This window comes from Mus caroli, chromosome 11 (assembly GCF_900094665.2).
Source record: "Mus caroli chromosome 11, CAROLI_EIJ_v1.1, whole genome shotgun sequence".
Taxonomy (NCBI): domain Eukaryota; kingdom Metazoa; phylum Chordata; class Mammalia; order Rodentia; family Muridae; genus Mus; species Mus caroli.
Window position 1 is genome coordinate 54615827 of NC_034580.1, and position 15836 is coordinate 54631662.

General features: G+C 51.7%; 1 protein-coding gene across 1 annotated transcript in view; it reads right to left on the bottom strand.

Annotated features, from left to right (window-relative positions):
- Flcn (folliculin) overlaps positions 1-15836 on the bottom strand; it is a 20135-nt gene extending 4299 nt beyond the window's left edge. The window contains 12 exon segments of the mRNA XM_021178044.2: positions 277-309; positions 537-696; positions 699-822; positions 1298-1411; positions 3561-3751; positions 4864-4955; positions 6770-6930; positions 7889-8110; positions 9359-9505; positions 10371-10641; positions 13730-13845; positions 15506-15836. Of these exon segments, the coding sequence (XP_021033703.1) occupies positions 277-309; positions 537-696; positions 699-822; positions 1298-1411; positions 3561-3751; positions 4864-4955; positions 6770-6930; positions 7889-8110; positions 9359-9505; positions 10371-10619 (1493 nt within the window). The 5' untranslated portion in view covers positions 10620-10641; positions 13730-13845; positions 15506-15836.

Sequence of the window (15836 nt, forward strand, 5' to 3'; positions counted from 1 at the left end):
AGATGGTTGTGAGCCACCATGTGGTTGCTGGGATTTGAACTCTGGACCTTCGGAAGAGCAGTCGGGTGCTCTTACCCACTGAGCCATCTCACCAGCCCACAGGGGAACTCTTGCCTCAGTTAAACTAGAACATAAATGACATATGTAAGTTTTCCTAAGCAGTCCTCTGTAAGTGGTCTCACTACTACTCGAGCCTGTAGATCAGTGGTTCTCAACCTAGGGGTTGTGACCCCCCCTGGGGTTGAACCACCCTTTTTCACAGGAGTCTCCTGAGACCACTGGAAAACACAAATACTTATATTACAGTTCCTAGCAAGTAGCAAAATTACAGCTGTGAAGTAGCAACAAAAGTAATTTTATGGTGGTATGTGGGGGGTCACCACAACATGAGGAACGGAATTAAAGGGTCAGAGCATCAGGGAGACTGAGACCCTCGGCCAGAGATGGAAACTGCCTGGAGGGCTCAGGCCACACAGACACACAGTACGGGAACTTTACAGCCAAACACCACGGCACAGACCAATCCTACTGCAAACAGAAGGCACGGCTCCAGGGGCTCCAGGCAAGCCCAGGCCGTCCTCACTGGCACTGCAGAGTACTGCTTTGCCCTAAAGTCTGTGATTTGGATCCGGGTGCACCCCTGGGCTAGATCCGGGAGCCTTTCAGAGCAGCAGGCAGCGTGTGTCTCACACACTTACCTGAGGCCAGAACATGGGCAGGGATAGGCACGGGAGGGCTGAGCCCCAGGAAGTTGCAGCGATAGGCCTCCTCATACTGGCTGCTGTAAGGGATGATGCGGACACAGCCCACAGGCAGCATGGTCTGCGGACAACACGGCGGCTCAGAATCCAGCACCAATGCACCCTCTGCAGCTCACACAGCCTCCCTCCTCAGTGTCTTCCAGCCCCAGATGACCCCAATTCTGGTCCTGGGGGGCAGTCACAGATCAATGCTGCTGACATGCGCTGCCCCTTCCCTCACTGCACAGAGAGGCACTTGTGGGTTCTGGCGGCCAGCGCACGTGCCATGAGAAGCTCCCACACCACAACCCAACTTGAGAACAGCCACATAGCATCAGCCAGTGCCAGTGCTTGCCCAGATAACTTCTCAGAAGAGTTTCAGGCTGAGGAAGGGGAGACAGGGTAGCTGTCAACGGTGATGATACAGGCTCCTTCCATGAGTGTCAATGCCTGCCATGTTCACCAGGCAAAGAAAACCGGTTTCTGAGGCTCTGCACAGTGATGCCCCTGATAGTCTGCCCCAAGTCAAACACGCACACACAGGGGAAGGTTCTCACCCGGAGGACTTCAAACGCTGAATGGACCAGGTTCACATCTCTGCTTTTCCAGATCACCTGATTCCCCATGAGGACATGCCAAGCCAACATACGGAAGGATGGAGCACCCAAGACCTGGAACACAGCAAGCACATAGCTCTTTAGGTATATTGTAGGAGCTCATCTAGCCTCACACAGTCAGCGACTACAATCTCTACAATAAAGAAGACCACAGTCAGCAAAGGGAACGTTAATTCTCCTTCTAGGGATACTGGTGACCTGCTAGAGGCTGACAGGGGACAGAAGTCGTCACCAGGTTCAAAGGTATATACTTTTGTTTGTTTGTTTGTTTTCAAGACAGGGTTTCTCTGTATAGCCCTGGCTGTCCTGGAACTCACTTTGTAGACCAGGCTGGCCTCGAACTCAGAAATCTGCCTGCCTCTGCCTCCCCAGTGCTGGGATTAGAGGCGTGTGCTACCACACCTGGCTGGTATTACATTCTTAACAAACCTCCCCTACACTATGAAAAGTATGAAGCAAGCCAGGTGGGCAGTGGAGGCACACACCTTTAGTTCCAGCACCGGGGAGGCAGAGGCAGGCGGGTCTCTGTGATTTTGAGCTTGGTGTCTAACTCTGACAGCCCTCGTCCTCTCTAACAGGCTGTCATGCTGGAATGCTTGGACCTGAACGTCCAGCTCCTCACACTGGCACCCGGGCACCCGGAAGAAGAGGGCTCTGCCTCCAGCACCGGGATGCACCCACATCCTGGCACTTGCCCAAGCCAGCTGAGGTGACCTTCTTTATCGACAGTTCCTCAGATGCTGAGGCCGTGACAGGATAGCCTCCTACCCTCCCCCCCCCCCCCCCCACCCCCAGTACCACCCCCTGTCAGTAATTCCTGCAACACTGACAGTCAGGAGCTAGCCTGTTGTTTCTTGAGGTCAAACATGAAGCTGAAACTAACAAAACCGAGGCTACAACATGCACACTGTACAAAACACAATGCTATAACCTGCTACCCCATCTGTAGCAGGAATCGCAATCCCTGCTACTGTAACCTCAGAAGAATTGGCGAAGCCAGTACAGCTCAGCACTGGAGAACAAATGTCTCCCAAGCTGAACTCTAGGGCTCAATCCACGGGCCTGGGGATCAAACTTAGGTCTTTATGGTTGCCAACACCCTTACCCTGGGGGTCATCTCACTAGACTCTCCAGTTTCCAAAACAGAAATCATTCTTGGCTGGTCAAATTAATGCTCATTAAAATAAATAAAGAAGGTGAGAGAGATGGCTCAACAGGTTGGGAGAGAGATTTTCCATGTGAGACAGGTGTCCAGTCAGAGCCCACATAAAGCAGGAAGGAGAGATGCCACAAAAATTGGCCTCTGGCACACGTGTATGTACCTCCACACATAGTAGTAACGGTAAATAAAATTTAAAAATTCTAGATTTAAAATAAAAAGAAATATAGTTCAAAAATTAAGCCAGCATGCTTGCACGTGTCTGTAATCCCAACACTTGGTAAGCTATGGAGTGACTTCAAAGCCTAAGATAGTGACCTCATAAGACCCTAACCCAAAGAGAGACAGCAGTGTGAAGAGGGGGCAGTGTGCCTTCACCTGGAGTGACCTTCGCTTCTCATCTCACCCAGGAGGTATGTGTATATACGCCCGATTTATTCTAGGATTGACCATTACTTTAAGGTTTAGCCCTGCACACAAACAGCTAATAGTGCTTTTTTTGACACCTTTAGGAGGTTCCAAGCTGGCAAGGTTAGAGGACTTCAGGAAACCTTACAAACAGATGCTGGGCTGGACAGACACTTAGCTTCAAAGTACAGGAACATGAGTTTATACTCCAGGACTCAAGGCGGCAGGCAAAGCATGGTGGCATGTGCTGTTATCCCACTGCTGAGAGGGCTTGGGAGGCAGATCCCTGGGACACACAAGCCGGCCAAATAGCATTCTGAACAAGTCCCAGGCCAGTGAGGGACATCGTCTCAAAACACATTATCAACAGCACCCAGAATGACACTCTGGTCTGTCTCTACACACGCGCATACACAAACACGCACACGTGAATGCACACAAACACACAAGATGCCTAGTCTGTCACTAAAAGAATGCTGATCCTACTAAGACAGGCTGATGTCCTCTGAGCCCTCAGCCATACACCCAGACCCTCTGATGTTCCCGGTGTCTCCCCTGCCCACGGACGTGGAAAAAGCTCAGACCCTGAGGTCTGGTACCCTGCAGAGTGTCCTGGACCACACTCCCTTTGCTTACCTGTCTCATGTGTCGAAGAGACTTGAAGCCGGTAAGCTTTGGGGGCTGCCAGCTCCCACAGGCTGAGAGAAAGGATGACTCTGTTGGGCAACTGGTCAGCTCTCGCCCTTCAGCACCCTCTGGTGTAACAGGGGCTTTCTCCTCCTCTTCAGCCTCAGAATTGTCCCAACTTTCTGATTCTTCCTCCAAGTCTACAGGACAGACAGGGCATGTATGGAGTGAGAGTCCCCTTAGATGCTACAGTTTAGTTCTGTGGCCACTTCTGCCTCCGGGTACCTATGGCTATACCACCACGGCCTATCGTATCCCAGAGAGGTCCGATGACTATATGCTACTGACTTGGCATCTGGGGTGAAGGGAGGAAGACTTGGGTAGAAGAGATATCTTAGAAGCACTTCCTGAAAGATGCTGGCTCTGCTCAACTGCTGAAAAGCTCAGCAGTGCAGAGCAGACAGCATGAGCTTATCAGCACTGCTCGGCCAGGGGCCAGTCTGGGCTCCACACACCATTTCACCCCAGCTCCCTCCACCCAGACAAGACACAAATGTTTTCTTTCCATTAGTCCTCATGGTGGAACCTCACAATAGGAGTGACACCTAGTGGCAACCTAGAAAGAACTCCATCTGCTTACAGTGGAGGAGCCGGGAGCACTGTTAGTGACAAACTGTGCACCATGTACTGTAAGTGGCTGTTGCTTTTCCACCTGTCAGCTTCGGGGGGAGAGGAAAAGGGCGAATGGGCCGGCTGGTGAACTCCCAAACTCTGAACTCAAATAGTCACGATGGAAGCTGAGTCAGATCTGAGGGCTGCAATCCTGCATTGGGATCATCTAGGAAGTCCTAGCACAGGAGTCTAAACCCAAGGCAAAGGAAATGTGCGGAGATTAAATCATGGATGAAGGGATGGTGTTGCACAGTGATTCCCTCTGAACTAAAACATTCCCTCCAAAGAGAGACTCATGAGATACAAATCTCAGGAAGTTCCTGAAACTAACAAGATTCACAAGGCTTCTCTTCAAGGTTACAGAAGCAAAACATAATTGCTGAGGAGACCAGCTGAGGTACCTAGAGGAAACTCTGGCTCTCTGGGGATCCCCAAATCTACTTGGGAACAGGTACGATCAAGGAAGAGGTGTTGGAATCAGCAATGTCACCAAGAGCACGGGAGCACTTTCCTTGTCACCAAGGCCCATCATGCTCATTCACATCCAGACTCCCTTGGACCAGCTTCACTCACTGTGGCAGCCACAAGCCAGGGCCACTGCTGCCACTAGAGTCGGCCCAGCAGAGATAAACACACTTACCAGCAAGCTTCTCCATCTGGACCAGGGTGTCCTCTGTGGGAGCACCCTCTAAGAGCTTTTCTGTCAGCCTGCTACCACATGCCTTCAGGAGCCTGGAGAAGAATACAATGCCAGTCATGGGGTGTCCTGCCAATGGGAAAGCTGAACCTGGGGCTTTAGTAAGCCCTTGCTTGGCTCAACCCCCAGCTCACAGAAAAGGCTCTACACAAGCATACGCGAAGACCGCCCCCCAGCACCCCAGCATCCAGCACTGAGGAAGCATTCTGAGAGACAGGAGTTTGGTCCTCCATTAAAGGGGATGAGAAAAATGGGGCCGGGCGTTGGTGGCGCACACCTTTAATCCCAGCACTCGGGAGGCAGAGGTAGGCGGATTTCTGAGTTCGAGGCCAGCCTGGTCTACAGAGTGAGTTCCAGGACAGCCAGGGCTACACAGAGAAACCCTGTCTCNAAAAACCAAAAAAAAAAAAAAAAAAAAAAAAAAAAAAAAAAAAAAAAAAAAAAAAAAAGAAAAAAAAGAAAAATGGAATATGGCAAATTTGAAGGAACTGTTGGTTTTAATCTCAATTCAGAAGTCACCTTTGAGACAAAAGGGGATCCTGAACCTAAGTGGCACTCCAGACAACACTTTAGTTCTGCTCCGTGAGGTAATGTCCCCATGTCTACATAACAGGTGTAAAAACACAACCAAAGGCACTCGAGACCATTGTCAGAGGAAGAAATTACAAATGGGCAATGAGAATGTGAAAAATTATTCAATATGCTTAACTATCAGGGAAACACAAATTTAAACTACCTCGACATTTCATTTCACATCAGTTAGAATGCCTATCACCAGGAAAGCCAAGGGCCGTGGCTACAGAGACAGCTCAGCAGTTAGGAGCACTGGCTGCTCTTACAGAGGATGCAGGCGCAGTTCCCGGCACCCACTTGAGGGTTCATAACCATCTGTAGTCCCATAGGATCCAACCCTTTTTTGTTTGTTTGTTTGTTTGTTTTCCGAGACAGGATTTTTCTGTGCAGCCCTGGCTGTCCTGGAACTAGGATCCAATTCTTCTTCCTGTCTTTTTTTTAAACTTCCACAGGCACTATAGGCACTAGGCACACAGGTAGGACACATACATACATATAGGCAAAGCACTCATATACATAAAGTAAAATAAATTGAAAACCAAAAACCAAGAACAACAGGTGCTGGCGAGGACAAAGTAAACAGGAAACTATATCCTGTTGGGGGATGGGGGGGATGTCAGCTGGTACAGCCACCTTGGAAACCAGTGGGGAGGTTCCTCCAAATCCAGACCCACTACACCATTCCCGGGCAGGCATTTCCTGAAGGACTCCAAGGCACCACAGCAGAGATCCTTAAATACCCATTTACTGCAGCTCTATTCCCAATGGCCAAGGAACGGACCCAGCCTAGATGCCCATCAGCTGACAAATGTGGTCCATAGGCAACAGCAAACTCTAGAAGGTGCAGTACATCCCGGCTACGCTGGGGGCTGAGGCGCCGCAGGTTCTATTTTCCTAGGACCAATCAGTTTGAGGAAGAGGAGCTCCTTGTTCATGGCGCACCCGCACACCAGACCTTCACTCCAGACACCAGCTGTCGGCTGCCCCCCAGCAAAACCTCCCAGACCTGAGCCCAAAGCACCAGCTACCGGCTCGGGAGAGGCCTGCTGCCATCTTCAGAGAGGAGACTTGATGGTCTTCACACAGAAATGGTCTTTGTGTCAGTGCAAACTGAGCTCTACCTCCAAGTGTCTCCATCCGGTGAGGAGACAGACAAGAGAACTCTCTGGGTTGGAGCAGACCTACAGAGGCACTCGGGCCGGCCCCACTGGGAGGCAGATGGGCGACTCTGGGTTGTTCTAATGGCTCACAGGTGTCAACACCTAGAATTCATTACCAGGCAAAGGAAGTGTGCAGACACGCCCACAAGTTGTCATCACTGGTCAAGGAGGTCAGAGAGCGGGCAGCGTTGCCGTTCCTCTGGTGCAGGAAGGGCGTGAAGGCAGTGTTCATCCTCTGGGCACGCTGTGGACATCCAAACTGCTCTGCCTCAAACACCTGAATACAAAGGGTGGAGAAGAGGGCCTCTTCAGGGATGGCTCCCACCGAGCCTTTCAGTTACTGCCACCCCACCTTCCCAGATTCTCCCGCTCTGCTCTCTTGGCAGCAGTCTAGCAATGCCTCACAGAATGGCTCTGCTGATCCAGAGGGTTCTGTGTATTTCCCCCTCCCCCACTTGGCTCCTTGGACTCCCAGTGGGTATTCACCCCCTTGCAGGCGATGGACACGTGACTAACTGCTCATGAGAGGTTCTTATGCTTTCCAGCCACACTCTAATACAGTCCGGCTGCCTCACCTATCACAGAGCGTGGACAAGGAACGAGTGGGCCACTGAATCTAACGGTCTATGACCAAAGCATGCCCAGGCCTGCCTGCATGCCCTGCTGCAGCTGGAGGGGCACCCTAGGTGGGGGTCTAGACAAGACTAACAGACAGTCTGGGTCCTGAAGGGTAGGTACAGAAAGTAGAGACATCAGGCAAGAAGGTGGAGGTTGAATGGCAATTAGGACAACTGGGTGGTAGTGCTCGCCTTTAACTCAGGAGGCAGAGGCAGGCGGGTCTCCGAATACAAGGCCAGCCTGGTCTACAGAGTGAGTTTCAGGCCAGCCAGGGCTACACAGGGGAACCCTGTCTCAAAAACAAAACAAAACAAAACCCCAAAAAACAACAGGAAAAAAAAAAAAAAAAGAAGAAAAACAAAAAACTCAAACCAAACCAAAAGAACAAAAATCCAAGGCAACAGGCTGAATGAGCACCAGCGTAGTGGGTGAGATGAAACCAGGAGAGTCACAGGCTGGCTGGCAGGTTCACCCATCCCTACCACAACACTGAGGCTGAGACTACAACCTGGGCCCAGAGCAGAGGCAGAGCCAAGAGGACGGCTGCTGGGCTTGAGCATCCATGCCCACAGGCCAGAGCCCCGCCCCCACCCCCTCCCGCTCTGAGCATCCATCACCTTGAAGGCCTTGGCCTGGAGCTCACTGATGATGCCACGGATCCTCCCCAGCAGGAAGGGCCAGGAGTTGATGAGGTAGATCCGATCCATCATGATGGCGATGATGCTGTACCAGCGCTGGAAGCCTCTGGCCAGGCTGTCTTTGATGAAGAAGGTGTGGCTGAACACAAAGCCATGCTGCTCATCACCAAAGAAGATGGGGCCTTCACGACCAGGGCATACCTTGGAGGGAGCCACAGTGACTTTAGGGAAAGGAAAGTTTTAAAACCTCAAGCCTCTTGGGCCCCTTGTTCCTGGTTTTGGTGGTGCTAGGGTTAGAGGACTCAGGGCCTGGCTGGACCGAGCAGGCCAGTGTCTTATCACTGAGCTGGACCAAAGGTTCTAGCTGGCTTTTGCTGGATAGATTGCAGACCCAGCAGACATGATGGCGACTACTGGGCCTGCGGAGTAAAACAGCACACTCTTTTAAATTATGGGAATGTGGTGTGCGGGGTCAGGAGGAGGGGTGACGGTACACACGAGTGCGGGTGCTTACAGAGGCCAGTGGGGTTGGATCCCCTGGAATTGGAGTCACAGGAGGTTGGGAGCTATCCAGTGTAGCTCTCATAGGAGAACTATCCTGAGCTCTTCCATGACAGTAGCACACAATCTTAGTCGCTGAGCTCTCTCCAGCCCCTAGCACACCCTGTTTTTAGAGAGTCCTTGGGCTGCTGCTGAGCATACAGCAGGAGATAGAGGTATAGAGCAACACTGAGAACAAGCAACAAGAGGGCCGGGGATCCTTCGAGGTGAGGACCGGGGCAGTGAAGCACAGAAGCTGGGCCATATATGCCCGTGTGACAGGTCAACCTAAGAGCTGACCCTAGGGTCCCACAGCAGGAGTTCAGGAGCAAATCATTCTTTGTTTGTTTGTTTGTTTGTTTGTTTTTAAACCCTTATTTTTAGTCTCTGCTTATGAGTGTTTGCTAGCATATATGTCTCTGGCACACATGCGTACAATGGCCATGGGGGGCCAGAAGAAGGTGTCAGATCCCCTGGGCTGAAGTCATAGACAGTTTTGAGCCAACATGTGGTTGCTGGGATTGAACTCGGGTCCTCTCAAGAGCAGCCAGTGCTGTTAGCCACTGAACCAACTCTGCAGCCCCATGCCTTCTGCGGAATTCCGCCACGGCGATGTGGACGCTGATACAATGTAAAGGTGACACTACACGCAGGAAGCTGCACAGCCTGGGAACTGTGGTATCTCAGAGGCATGCTCATCAAGAGTGGACTTAAAAAACCAGTCTGTTGTTCAAAGTGAAATGCTAACACCTATTTAGACAGCTGGAGTCCACAGGGACTTACTCTTCAAGTTCTAACAGCTGCAGCCATGCTCGCATAGCACTGACGAGCGAGCGAGCCCCTGGCTGTCTATAAACAGCAATGAACCCACATCCCCACGTGTTCCCCACAGTCTGACATCAGCCTCACCTCACAGCTCAGGCTCCGGACACAGGCCTGGCGGACGATGCTGAAGAGCTGCGGGTGGTTGGGGTGCTGGTGACTGACGTACTTAATAGAGGTCTCTTTATCATGACTGATATAGCCTGGGTGCCCTACGGCAAGTGACCGACAGCCCTGTGCACAAAGGATGATAACTCTTAGTCAGAAGCAGGCAACACATCTACAGAAAACACAATCCTTTTCAAATGTTTTAAAAAAATCACTGCTGGTGGGGTATGGGGGACTTTTGGGATAGCATTGGAAATGTAATTGAGGAAAATATGTAATAAAAAATATTAAAAATTAAAAAAAAAAAGTAAAAAAAAAAATCACTGCTGGGCAGTGGTGGTGGTGCACACCTTTAATCTTAGCACTAGGGAGGCAGAGGCAGATGAATCTCTAGGAGTTTGAGGCCAGAAGGCCCAGGACAGTATAGGCTACACAGAAAACCCCAGACTTGAAAAAAACAAAACCGGGCTGGTGAGATGGCTCAGTGGGTAAGAGCACCCGACTGCTCTTCCGAAGGTCCAGAGTTCAAATCCCAGCAACCACATGGTGGCTCACAACCATCCGCAACGAGATCTGGCGCCCTCTTCTGGAATGTCTGAAGACAGCTACAGTGTACTTACATATAATAAATAAATAAATCTTTAAAAAAAAAAAGAAAAAAACAAAACCAATTAAAAAGAAAGAAAGAAAAGAAATAAAGAAACATGTGTTTTCCCTCTTTGTAATGACTGTTGGAGAAAGCATTCTCTTTAGTGGGTATAACTTCATTTATTCGTATGTATGTGTGTTTCTTTTCTTTTTTCAAGACAGGGGTTCTCTGTGTATCCCTGACAGTCTCTGTAGACTAGACCAGCCTCTGCACTGACCAGGTTAGAAGGGCTCGTGCTGGGGTGATGAGAAAAACTCCCTCAGGGCCTTGGGGGAGCCCCAGGCCCCCACTACAACACACCTCTCACACTAAAGCCAGCTCATGGTCCCAAAGGACACTTGCCTCACACATGTCCGACTTCTTGGGCCCCGGGCTGCTGGACTCACTGCTGGCACCCTCGGCTGGGCTGTGGGCACGGACCCGGCTGCTCATCTGAATGCCACCCTCCTCCTCCTCAGCCTGCTCAACCTGGTCAGGACTGTCCCCACTTCCGGCCCCCTGGGGCAGAGGAGCGTGTAGAACTTCCGTGCAGAAGAGCGTGCGGGGGCCATGGAGCTCGCAGAAGTGGCAGAGGGCGACTATGGCGTTCATGGTGCTGGAGAATGGCCGAGGCCTGTAGGGAAGAGACGTAGCCGTGGGCCTGCCCGATCCAGGCTATGGACTCACGAAGGGCTCTGACCCACTGCAGCCACAAGGGAGTGCTGATGAGCTTGGCAGAGGGACAGCCCCTCCTGCCAGCACTGCTGGGCACCCGCTGTGGAACAGTTGCTACATCAAGGGCAGAAAAGGCATGGGGAGGGAGGTGTGTGTGTGGGGGGGGGGGAAGGCAGATGGGCAGATGGACAGATGGACAGAGGGACAGGCATCAAGGAGGGTCAGCCTTCATTATCTCCCACACCTGCGAGGCAAGGTTTGAGTGCTGGAGTGTTTTGGGTCCGGTCGGTTGCGGGGTGTGTGTGTGACACGACTCATCTACAAAGATGAACATCTCCTTTCTGCATGGGGAAACTGGGAAAACAGCCCTGCAGCACATACAGGGGACTCTGAGAGGAGGTAGGACCAGAGAGGGGTTGGCCACACAGGTTCTGGTGGAGCTGATGGGTAGAGCTGATGGGAGCAGAGCTCTGAGGGCCAAGCAGGTGGGCGGGGCCTGGGTGGGTTCAAAGATGGGCAGACCGGAGGGCAGAGGTTGAGCTCATGAACTCTTTGGCCACAGCCAGGCCTGTTTGTTTTAGAAATGGCAGGGCTTGCAGGGTTCTGATGAAGGCAAGCAAGCTCTGAAGGCTCGTGTTCAGAAGCAGGTGCCAGATGATAATACCACTGCCCACTGAAGAATGATGGGGCACTGGGGAGTGTCAGTGACAGGTGGGGAGGCCAAACAGCGCCAGAGTTTCCAAAATGAGTAGGCAGACCCGACTGGAGGGAGGAGAGAATGTGGATCATGAAGAACGGGGAGGGGAGGGGTGGGGTGGGGCGGTGTGGGGGTGGATGCTGGGGGGTGGGTGTCTGCAGAGATTTTTCAGCTTCGTGTGGAACTGAGTGGGGCAGCCAGGGCCTCAGGCAGGGAACCATGTGGCTTCCACAGATCCCAAGGCCATCCAGAGCAGGTGACTTAAGGGCCATCTAAGTCATCCTGCTGGACCACAAGAGCGCTTTAGTAAGGTGAGAACCGGTGTCACTCAGCCTTGAGAGTTAGGCAATCCTACAACCTGCTGTATCTGACAGGATGAAGCCAGGCACATGGTGGCACACCTGTGATCCCAGCATGCCACAGAGGCAGAGGCCAGTATAGTCTACAAGGCAAGTTCTGGGCTAGCCAGACTAAGACCCTGTCTAAAACCAAGACCAAACATCCCACCCAAAACTGACTACCTGCAGAGCTGCAAGCAGGTCACTCACTGGCAGTCATGTGACTTCTAGAGGAGAGAAGAAAGAATGGGGACCAGTGCTCCCGTGGAAGGGGCAGGGATGAACCAGAAACAGCTGTGGTGTCTGGGAAGTTCCCCCTTCTCCACCTGACAAAATGATGCAAAATCAGCAAAACCTGGAGCCTTTGCAGTGAGGTGGAGGCCAGGAGGCAATTCACTCCTTCTGTGGGTGGGGAGTGGGGAGGTGGGGAGGGGGCAGCTGTGTCAGGGTTGGGTGGCCGAGAGGTGTTTGTTTCCTGCTTTACAGCTAACTAGAAAAGGCATTAAAGATCCGAATGTCCTAGGGGTTCTGACAGCAGAGGAAACCACAGCAACCAAGGCAGAGAAGACAGCCATTGTCAGTATATGTGACCCATGGACACTGGTAGACCATACTGGCTGGTGGGAGAAAGGTCTGGAATGGTGGGTTAGAGTGACCCTGTATTCTTCACACCTGTCGGATCCATAGTCATATTGGACAACTCAAGATTTAATATAACTAGAGCTAAGTTTAGGACCACAGCCTCATGCAGGGCTTCATGGAACTGTGTGGGTTCCAGGACATTTCCATAAAACAAACAAACAACAACAGAAAACCCCCGGCTCCTTCGGAGAATCCTACTCAAGGCAATGGCACCCATTTAAGGCTCTAAATAGAGGCAAGTGGACACTTTCTTCCTAGGTCCTCATCCCCAGGAGGCCAGGCACAAATACAACCAAGATGTGGCCCATCAGACAAGGGCAGAGCTATATACAGCTCAGCATGCACTGCACAAGTAGCTGGTGACAGAGCTGTGCCTTGGTGGTCTCTAGCTGCCTCCTTTGAGATGGCACTCCTGTCGGCAGCTGTATCTCTAGTGTTTCTGCAGACAACTCTCTGAGCTGATAGGCCACCAAGCACCAGTCCTCCTAGCCTGGAATAGGATTGGCGGCAGCAGCTATAAGCAATTGATAAGGCAGGAGTCACAGAACTTGGGGATACACTTGCCCACGGGGATTCTGACTGTAGCATGAGACAGAGGAGCTGGAGGTCCTGAACACGCCACAGACCTTTGTCCACCTCATTCTTTCTGAGCACTTGGCCCCCATGTGCCTGTCCTTACAAACTAGCTCACGCAGACCAACACCCCCAACCCAACCAGCTCCCACTCCATCACTCATCTTAGGCTTGGGACTTACGTTGCTTGTGTTTTCCCTTTACAAATGCTAAGCCCCTCTCGGTAGAGACTTTGTCTAGTTAAACACAATCCCTTCTGTGTCCACTGAAGTTCCCAACACAAGGAGGGCCCTAAATGACTTGCTCATAGAGATGACCGCTGTAATTGCAGAAACTGGAGGTCACCGAGGAGGCTCAGGCAGGACTACAATGAAAACGGAGCCTACGAATTGAAGGGCACAGAAGGGACTCAGGGATCACTCCATCGAGGTCGAGGACTACTATGGTTTAAGGATCATGGTGGCACACATCTGGAATGGATGCACCAGATGCCAGCAGGAGAATCACCCAGCTGTAGCTACATGGAATGTCCCAGGCCAGCCTGGGTTACAAGAAACATGAGACACTGTCTCAAACAGAAAAAGAGCCCAGTGTGGAAGAGGATATGAAGCAACCAATAACAGAATAAAGACGCTGGGGAAATAAGAGAGTCAGGACCCAGGACAGAAACATGCATCCTGGGAACAGGGCCACGTCCTTCTTGGAAGGGCGCGCAAGGAGTAGAAATAAGCACCCTTCAGCAAAGCATGCACGGCTCTCAGCCGAACCCCACCCAAGTGCGGAGTGTCAGTACCAACCTTACGCTTAGCACATCACAGCTGCACCATCCCGCCCAGAGCAGAACGTGTACGAGGCCAGCCGGAAGAGTCAGGTATGCGAGCTGCACTATTCGAATTCAAAGACTTGAGGTTGTCTAGAGAAAGAGAAAACAAGAAAACAAAAAATCAGACCAAATTCTGAGAGCTAAAGTTCTTACAGCGTGAGTCGGAGCGGCTAACAGTCAACGGAAGGAGCTGGAGATTTATCTGTGGTTGTGCTTCGGATCTTAAAAAACAAAAATCGTGCCGTTAATCCCAGCACTCGGGAGGCAGAGGCAGGCAGATTTCTGAGATCGAGGCCAGCCTCGTCAACAAATTGAGTTCTAGGACAGCCAGGGCTACAGAGAAATCCTGTCTCAAAAAAACAAAAACAAACAAACAAACACACAAACAAACACACAAACAAAAATTGTGGGCTTGAGAGATGGCTCAGTGGTTAAGAGCACGGACTGCTTTTCCAGAGGTCCTGAGTTCAACTCCCAGCAACCACATGGTGGCTCACAACTATCTGTAACAGGATCCGATGACCTCTTCTGGTGTGTCCGAAGACAGCTACAGTGTATAAATAAATAAATAAATAAATAAATCTTTAAGAACGAAAAAAAAGAGGGGTTTGTCCAACAAGAGTTTCGAATCTTCTTCGGGTTACTCATTCCTCAGCCCAGGCAGCCACTGGAAGACTGTAATGGAATCTAGATGACACTCCATTCTGCAGCCCCAGAGAAACCTACTACCTGAGTTTCTAATCCTTACCAGCCTGTAACACCAACTGTCACTTATCCTCTGGAAATCCTCCTGGGCACTGGGCAACAGGCTTCTCTGACGGGATTGCATATGGCATCTGAATCCCGGTGAGGAAGAGCCCAGGGCTTCTGTTACTCTCCCAATTCCAATGTCTACCACATTCTTCTGGCACAGGAGCTGAAGACAGGCTCCTCATCATCATACGCGATTTGCTCACGCTGTCTGAACCACAAGCCTGGCAAGCGAGACCCACACCATCCTTCCCTGGTGTACCCTAGTTTTTCCTCATCTCTATTTTTTGTCTTCTCACAGCACCAGGCCACTAAGAGTGCCTTGTAGGCAAACAAGGGGTTACAAGGATCTCCACGGAAGTCAGCAGGAGCTGTAACTGTCTCCCAACAGAGAACTCACTGATCCCCGCTACCACACTAGCTAGTACAGAGTGGGTAAGAAATTCAGCAGGGAACTTTATCTCCAACTTAGAACCACTCCCCTCTCTACTACTGCCAACTTCAGCAGGACTTCCTTTAAAGAGCGCCCAGTCACTTGACACTAGCAGAGCAAACACTGTCACGTGCCATGTCCTCTCTACTGTTTAATGACAACTATGATAGCTCGGCACTGCCAGCAATACACTAGCTGTAGTCTTTTTCTCTGCCGGACACCATGGGTGGTACCAGGCTTCCCCACCCCCACCCCCGAGAAATGGAAATTCACCCTATACTTGCAGTAGGTCCTCCTAGCCCCCGGGGTACTGTTATGGGCCACTTGTGACCTCCACGGGCAACCCACTGGCTAATCCCAGGGCCAACCATTTCTTCCAACGCATGAGGACGAGTTATCCTGTTAGAGTGGAGAGAAATGAGGTGTCTTGCCTGCCCTGTCCTCAGACGGCCGTCCTGCTAGAAAACGGAGGTGGACTGGCAGGGCGACGTCCCCAGCAGTATTCAGTCAAAGCAATTACCCCAAACGGGGGGTGGAACCTGCCACCTCCCTCTCCCAGGTGTTTACCATCCGCGCTTTCCATTCAGCCCTATGGCCCAACACCAACTCAGCTGGGGCGCTCGCCGCCGTCTCCCGGATGCTGGGCCGGAACCCGCTCGCAACTGTCCTGGGGCTGTCGCCACTGTTCTGCCCCTCGGCAAGTGCTAGCCCGTTCCGCAGGCCCTTGCACTGAGCCTTAGCGCGTGACCCAGCCGGACCGAACCATCCGCAGGCCGGCAGAGGGCAGGCAACGCCAGTGATTAGCCGGAGCGAGCAGCGCCGCGTCCCCCGCAGGCGACTAGGATGTGCGGAGCCTTGCTGTGCCACGTAATGCTCCTCTAGGCAAGGAATCCAAGCC